Source organism: Triticum dicoccoides, chromosome 2B (genome assembly GCF_002162155.2).
Source record: "Triticum dicoccoides isolate Atlit2015 ecotype Zavitan chromosome 2B, WEW_v2.0, whole genome shotgun sequence".
NCBI lineage: Eukaryota > Viridiplantae > Streptophyta > Magnoliopsida > Poales > Poaceae > Triticum > Triticum dicoccoides.
Genome location: NC_041383.1, coordinates 545,850,435 through 545,858,440, shown reverse-complemented (window position 1 = coordinate 545,858,440; position 8,006 = coordinate 545,850,435). Strand labels below are relative to the sequence as shown.

The 8,006-nt window shown below is 42.8% G+C and overlaps 1 protein-coding gene across 17 annotated transcripts; it reads right to left on the bottom strand.

Annotated features, from left to right (window-relative positions):
- Window positions 1–395: 395 nt before the first annotated feature.
- LOC119364766 lies at window positions 396–8,000 on the bottom strand. Of its 17 annotated transcripts, none has more exons than XR_005175088.1 (11): window positions 7,471–8,000; window positions 6,929–7,370; window positions 6,617–6,836; window positions 6,486–6,521; window positions 5,683–6,158; window positions 4,042–4,863; window positions 3,623–3,870; window positions 2,733–2,850; window positions 2,451–2,526; window positions 1,930–2,252; window positions 396–1,544 (listed from the first exon to the last, which is right to left on the bottom strand). XR_005175088.1 is itself a non-coding variant. In XM_037630291.1 (6 exons), the coding sequence occupies exons 3-6, from the start codon at window positions 6,713–6,715 to the stop codon at window positions 3,619–3,621; spliced, it is 561 nt and encodes a 186-aa protein (XP_037486188.1). In that variant the 5' UTR covers window positions 6,716–6,836; window positions 6,929–7,370; window positions 7,471–7,999; the 3' UTR covers window positions 3,319–3,618. The 17 variants fall into 17 exon arrangements, 1 of the variants encoding a protein (XP_037486188.1); XR_005175096.1 differs by lacking the exon at window positions 396–1,544 and having other exon boundaries at window positions 1,621–2,252; window positions 4,042–4,246; window positions 4,690–4,863; XR_005175098.1 differs by lacking the exon at window positions 396–1,544 and having other exon boundaries at window positions 1,622–2,252; window positions 5,683–5,976; window positions 6,070–6,158; window positions 6,773–6,836.
- Between the last annotated feature and the right edge of the window lie 6 nt (window positions 8,001–8,006).

Sequence of the window (8,006 nt, the reverse complement as noted above, 5' to 3'; positions counted from 1 at the left end):
CTCATATGTGGTGAAGTTGTGGCCTTTTATTCTGTTAAAAAGGATGTCGTGTACTTCCTCTGTCCGAAATAAGTTGCGCTCAAACGGATGTATCTAGCACTGAAATACATCTAGATACATCCATTTGAGTGTCAACTAATTCCAGACGGAGGGAGTAGGACTGAAGATCAAACTTTAGTTATACAAGTATAATCTTCATTTTCATCTCACTTTGAAGGAATAACAAATTGACATTGCACATGGAAAAGGAAACCAAATCAAGGAAAGCATGCAAAAAAATTATTGCAAAAAAGGTGTAAGATAGGGGTACCTATCATTACTTGCATGCACCTCGTTGTCATCTCTCTCAACTGAATATAATCTGGCATCTGAGAAGATGAAACCTGCAATTGTAGGAGTTAATGGCACCTGTTCAGTGAGCAAAATAAAGGGAAGCAAGTCATGGTCCACATGTGTATCAGCCAAGCAAAACTGGACGTTGTATGCACCACTCCGAGCAGCACTGACATAGAAACACATATGTGAAAAATCATTAAGAAGACTGGAAGATATACTAAAACAAATACAAAAAGGAAATCATGTACACATGGTTTAAGAACAGGTGGACCTCCTAATAATAGTACTTTGGATTTGGTCAAGAAAAAGCATAATAGATCCCTAGTTCACTACATCCTGAGGAGGAGCATATACAATATTATATGTTGAGGATCTCTACCACCTTACCAAATTTGCATCACAATTTTTAGAAAACTTGCACTTCTCAAGATAAAGCAAAAGAATTTGACAACTTACATGTTTCATCAATTTTTCTCGTCTGCCCTTAAGAAAAAGAAATATGTAAAGAGAGAAACAAAACCATCACATTTCTTATTTGCGGCCTCCTCATGGAGTCCCAGCCGCACCTCGCCGTTGTCATCCACCGGCGACGGAGGGCTGATGTGAATGGAATCAGAAGGAATTGGTGATGGATCAATGGAAAGGCCGTGTCGCTCTTTCCCATCCACCATACAACAAGAATACATATCAGGCAAAATTCACCGCACTCAAAATCGCATTTTCACCAGGCAAATATTCTTCATGTCCATCTACGAGAGTACGATTGTGGTGTAAAAAGTAGAAACATGTCACAATCTATCAAAAGAAATATGTGGTACCCACTGACTACAATTAAGGAAAAAATAGAGAACGGTTTTAGTCTCATGCCTGAAGCTACAAAACCATGTGGCTTACTACAATATGTGTGCACCTTTGTGGCAAAGAAAACCTGCAATTACTCACGAATACATTGATAACCATGGTAGCAACTGATCGCACCGTCCCATAGTCCCTTATAATATTTCTCAAAATAAGACCCCTATAATAGTCCCAGACTCTCTTTTTTAATACAGGGCCAAGATGATACAAGTGAAAAGAATTCACTCTCTTGTCTCATATCCCCGTAGATTCTTTGAATTTTGTGGAAGCTTGTCATGAAATTCCACTCCATTATGTTCTCTCTCACCATCTCTCTTCTATGACAAGCCTTTTCATCAATCGTTTAATCCCTACATCATTTGTGCCAACCTTACAAAATTAAGCTATTATGCAGCCCAATATATGTAAAAGGAAAGAAAAGGAAGTGAAAGGTAAATAGCTAATTATCTACACCCTAATATATTTCAAGCAACCATTAATGAAATATGATATATCAATTGTTGCTTTATGCTGCCATTGCAAAAGAAATACCTACAATTTGTTCCATTCAAATGTTATAATCCACTCCACTAGCATGTGACATAAAAATTTCTGAGAAAATTACATGCTTGTTTCAGCGTGCCAATGTGTAGTATGTACTACAGCTGCCCGCTACTATCAGAGTATCATGCATCCATCCACCCCAAAAAAGGAGTAAACGCGGGAACTGAGATTGAATGTGGATGAAGTGATCACCTTGAAGATGCGTGGCTTGAGGTGCTTGGAGCAGATCCATCACGCGCATGCCCCTCTACTCCTACAGCTTCATCAAGATGAAGAGGCTAGAGAGAAGGAGCGACAGAGGTCGCCCCCTCTCCCTCCACCGGCAGACCCAAACCATCAGCTAAAACGCGGCTAGGGCGCGGGGAGGACATGCCATCACGGATCAACAGCGAGAATGCAGGCCCTCACAAGTTGTAAGCGCCCCTGACCACCACGTCGGCATGGTTGAGAAGAGATGGATCTGGGCGGTGGTTTCCGGTGACGAGCGAAATAGAAGTTGCTTGTACCCATAGTAGCTGTGTCGGCAACGGCCATCACAATGAAATATAATCAATACGTGTCGTCCTGAGTTCCTAAATGTTTTCAACTGGATTTTCCTGGACTAATGAAGCAAAAACATGCACAATTTCTCAAACAAGGATAGATGAAGTGTGTGAATCAGATGCAGTATTAATACAACAAAAAATAGCACTGTCATCAAAGGATTCACTTACAATCGAAAGAAGAAGAAGCAGCACGATTTTGCTTGTCTCCGTCGGATTTGGACCAGATACATGCACCATAAAAATACTAAGAAAATGATGGCATAAGAGGATTACCCAGCAATAGAAAAGCAAACTAAATGTAGACGACTGTATCTTTATTGTTAAGATTCATGTAACAGGACCGACCATCATGTAAATGAATTGTAAGAAATTTTTCCTGATATTTAATGTAGAAAGCTAACGTTAAATTATATGTTGTGCCATGAACTTATTACAATTTCCTTGATGTACCTGTATCATGGGATCCATGAGATTCATGGCCTAGAGCACTAACCATGCCAGTCATCTGCTCCTGGGAGGTAACCCACCCATTGCCATTCCGTAACCTCTGAATGCAGTTTTTCTCCTCCTAGCATTGACATGGAGATGAGCATGAGTCATATTGTTGAATTCTCTAAATGGTTCATGCTTAACTTTCCAACACAAAACGAAGAAAAGATATATTTGTAAAATTGTGAAATAAACATGCTGGCCAACACTACAGATAATACTACCATGGTTGCCAGGAATCATAATACTACCATGGCTGTCAGTTCACGTTTTGTTGAGTACATACATGATACTACCAGGTCAGAACCTACAAACGCAGGATCATTGATTTGTACTATTCAACAGCATTGACAACAATCGCAACCCAAAAATTAAGTGGCTTGAAACTGACAACCCAACCCATGAATAAAGCGGCATCGATCTGGAACGCAGGACAAACAATGCCTTGCAGATGCAGTTTCAGCATAGATAAGCATAAGTAGCATATATTCCAAAAGTATTAAAAAAACCCTTGTGTTCAGTTGGACATGAATAGCCTCATGATTCCTAAGTCAGATGAACAAAGCGAAATCAAACCAACACGAGGATCGGAGATCCCACATTGCCCAATTTCTACAATCGGCATCACCACACTTGTAAACAAGATAACAGATTTACTATTTCCAACGCATCAATTTCTACATAAACAAAATTACCACATAATGAAATCCACATCACTGGAGTTAAATTACGCAAATTTGCATAACACTCATGGGTAGAGGATAGCCATCAGTCGTAGTAGTATTGGAGGTTGTGGCTGTACTGGTGTCACGGCTCGATATGTTCAGGTGGGAACCTTTGCCACTGCTCACCTCGATGCTGCTATCATGTATTTGGAGCTCGGGGGGAGAGGCGGCACTGTTGCTTCCCATCTGCCTTGCATGATCCCAGCTGCCGAGGCACAACACCATCGACCCAACGCTGATGGCATGCTCGCAACCACTTCCCCTCCTTTGATAGGGAGCAGAGGTTGGGCGCAGAACCTACTATCTTCTCCTTGGATTGCTTCTCCGTGGGCGACGAGATCACCCTCCGAAGAGGAAATATACAAATGATGACCCTTGGTAAGAATGGAATTTATCAAATCAAGCGAGTCAAGATGTAAACCTAATTATATGATCAAAATAGAGCCACTAAACAGTAGGCGAGTCAACATGATTTTAACTGACAAACTTCAAGTAGAACACAATTTATATAATTGTATAATTTAGTCATGAAATTGCGAACATACTTTCTAGTTGTCTTCCTGGGAGATAATCAACCTCGTAAATATTCATCCCGCTGACATGACTTGTCATACTAATCAAACTGTACTTAATCAAACTGTACTTGACATACTGAGACTCCACCATGTGACTTCCACTTAGAAGGTTCTCATATAGATGGACAGACAAGACAAACATTTTCCTGTCAAAGGCTCCACCATGTGACTTCCACTTAGAAGGTTCTCATATAGATGGACCAACAAGACAAAATTACGACAGGTTAGACCAAAAAACAGGAAACATTTTCTTGTCAAAGGTAATTCAAAATTAAAGAGAGGAAAATCATAGTATCTCATTTTGCCAAAATTACTGCGTCAACCTGAGTGTTTTTTAGAGGCCCAAATTTGCTTGATTCTTAATAGATGACATGGTAAGCTGACTATGAAAGTTGTCAATTCATACCACAACCCGATGACTAACAATGAACATCTCTCTATATGCAATATGATTTCAGAGTGAAACATACAATTATTTGCTATTGGAGCAACCAAATGTGGTTTCAACTCCACATGAGAAAAACAATGTAGGAACTGAACATACATCCAAGCATACAAAACCAAAAATTCAAGCAAGAATTAGACAGGGCATCTAAGGCCACGATAGCATTCACTCACCCTGGTATATAGCATCGGTGGAGAGAAATGTGTCAATGCCACGATAACATCCACATGTCCACCTTCATGCCTCCCTGACTCCTCCTGCCGAACATGCGCCTCTGCCATGGCGTGTCCCCACATTCCCAGCCACGCCTTCTCAAGTACTCCCAAGAAGATAACGGCAATAACAGACTGTGCCAACATTATAAACTTAATATTAGTAATTATTGGACATACGTTTAACTTGCACATGAACTATGTAAAATGCAAAATTACTAATGCCAGCTTAATAAAATGACTCCGCGGTGTCGTACATGGCAAACCAAAGATCGTGCTTGGTACTATCTCAGGTAGCAACAAATATGCTAAAAGAAGGGAAACTTAATAAAGGTTCGGAATCACATATTATTCATGTTGCCCTTGATAACGGATCAATCTACTGTTCCTAAATTAAACAATAGTGAAATTCCAGTAACCTAAAGGCATGATTTGCACATATAGGATATAAGATCATATGATCAAGAACTGTAGCCATGATTAATATAACAAACCTAGAACCTGCACTTCATATGTTAACCATTGTAGCTTCATCTAGTAAAATTAGAACAATAACAGTTCTTATGATCAAGAATAGTAGCCCTGTTCGATGGAAGGCAATCTACTCAGGTGAAGAAGACATGGAGAAATAGCAACATGGATGCTACCCGGCACGAGGCACTACTTTTTGATATAGCAACACTGATTACAACGAACATGATTTATCAAGTGAACAAAAGCTATTTCCCCCTAAAAAATAACTCTCACATTATTTTTAAGAGAAAATCCTAAGAGTTATAAATTTAAAAAGTAGAACCATTGAAATTATTGATTTATAAACTGTCGGATGCATCCAGTCAATTACTTTAAGAGAAAGGCAAATAGCAAGAAACCAAAGCAGACCCCCGCCTTCTAAACAAGAGCTTCAATAAACTTAAATTGTCATCCTATCAACTAATCTATACAGACAAGAACCTTCCAAAATGTCTGCCTCTCAGCCAAGATCGTGATGACATTCAGACCTTCACCAAAAGGAAGTAACTTCATCAGTTGAGACCTATGACACATATAATTCAAAATCAAAACCAAAAGGAAGTAACTTCATGAGTTGTGACCCATGGGCAAGTATATCTCAATAGAAGATGAAAAGATGTCAATCTCCGAAGATTCTTGCCATATGTATCTCGGCTAGCCATCTTTGCTTCGAGCAAATCTTTTAGTGCTTTCATGTTTATGCATCTCAAATTCTTTCCATTAGCATCCCTTCTTCTGCTAGTTAATACAAACACTGAACTAAAATACATTTGGAAAGGTCTAGAGAGATCTCAGGAGAAATTCAATGATATTAGCAAAAATTCATACCTACAGGAGGCGCCTGCTTATCACATGCAATTCTTATTACATCCAGTGCAGCAAGATGGATCCATATCCATAATTGGTGTTGTAATGAACTGTGGTTTCTTTCAAAAATTTAGTCTGAGAATTTGACAAATATGCTTTTGTGTAAAACAAAAAGAGGGAGCGCGTGGGGCATAGAGCTACCATGGCCTCCAAAACAGGTATTACAAAGAAAACAAGCGTACACATCCTGCTCACACGCATACATGAAACCTAAGTAGCACGAGAACCAACAACACACAACCCCCGACCATATCCGGAACATTTAAATGATCAACACGACATTCAGATATTTAAAAGATCACCAAGGCAAACATCATGACATAAAAGATACTGAATGTAAAACACGCACAAATGTAGTAGAAACGAAAGAAGAAAACCTTGATGAGACACAGCGACAGAAGAGATCGTACAACCTATGAAATACACAAAAAAATGGTCAGAGCACAATGACACACAGGAATGCAATGAACACTCGCCGGTCACAGAAGGAACAGAACGGCCTATTTACCTCAGGCAGCAAGCAGAAGCACATTGGGTAAGCAGCAGGACGGACGAGAAGAAGAAGCAACAGTGATAGGAGAAGTAGGTTGAACCGTAGAACAAGCATCAACACACACACATTTCACCGAGCATTATATAGGCAAGCACATAGGAGTGGACTAACCTCAATGCAAAGAAGAGACAAGACCCAAGGCTCGACACAGCTAACAATAGGAAACCGTACCAAACTGCACATGAACGAAACAAAGGAAAACATGTGAAATTAGCACGACCAATCCAAAGCAAAGATGAAGAAGATGCGAACCAGAGAAGGACGAACCTCAACAAGTGCAACCATCAAGCAGAGGAGGCCCATCGGATCAGAGCATGGGGCGGCCACATCTCGGCCACCAAGCGGCACGGCGAGGCTTGCTGCCTAGCGCGGCTGCTGTTCCCCTCCTCCCATCGCCCAAAACTCCTTCCCGATACGCCCCCTCTTACTCCATTACTGTCGTCCTCCAAGCGACGGGTGGTGTCCGCCGGCTGCCGACAGCGACGGCGAGCTAAACAGCCCCCGACCGCCCTTCCCCAGGTCACCCGCATCCCCTACCCCAATTCACCGGCCTCCCCTTCCCTCCCTTCCATAGGTCGTTGGCGTCCCCTTCCTTCCATAGGTCGTCGTGCCTGAGCATGGCCCGAACAGAGAGAGGGAAGGGAAGGGCCTTCCATAGCGAGCCATGGCCTGCACACCCGCCATGGTGCTCCTCCGTTACACCCGCAGCCTGCAGAAACTAACCGCACGGATCAAATCAAAAAATCCAGAAGAAGAAGATGAGGTGAGGGGAGGGGAGGTGAGGGAAGTAGGATGGAAGGAGTCAGTACCTTTGACATCTACGTGCTGCAACCCGTCACCGACATCGATATCCACCACATCAGCAAGCACCGAGAGAAGGCCGCCACAGCCGCCGTCGTCGCCCCATCCCCATCCATCCATGGGTGTGTGTTGACATGCTTCTTTGGTAGAAGCCATTCAAAGAAAAAAAATTGAGCCATGTCTTTGGATTTCATTACAGGCAAATCCACCTCACCCTGAAGGAGGGGACGGCCTTGTGTCGGAAGATGGTGGAGGCGGCGGTGCACCAGGAGGAGGCGGAGGCGACCTCGCGCGGGAAGTAGGCCGGGGCGGAGGCTCGCTGGGTTCGAGGGAGGAGCCAGGTGGGGGTCCGAACCGCCGGGGCACCTAGTGGAGGTGCTCGGCTGCTACAGCGGTTGGGGCGGCGACCGAGTCGTGGGAACCGGCCGTGAGGAAGGATCTAGTGCACCTCCGGCAGATCTGGGTGGGGGTGGACCGGTGATGGGACCACTGGTCCCATGGGCGGGGGTGGCGGGGCGGTGGCGCTCCGGGGTAGACGGCAACA

Bases quoted from the DNA above. Each gene is read 5' to 3' on its own strand.
- LOC119364766 (XM_037630291.1), bottom strand. From the start codon at position 6,715: ATGCTTGTTCTACGGTTCAACCTACTTCTCCTATCACTGTTGCTTCTT. The intron at 4,864-6,485 runs GTTTTCTTCTTT...ATGTTGGCACAG, and splicing joins TGTCGCTGTGTCTCATCAAG to TCTGTTATTGCCGTTATCTT. The intron at 3,871-4,689 runs GTGAGTGAATGC...ATTCTTACCAAG, and splicing joins CACCGATGCTATATACCAGG to GGTCATCATTTGTATATTTC.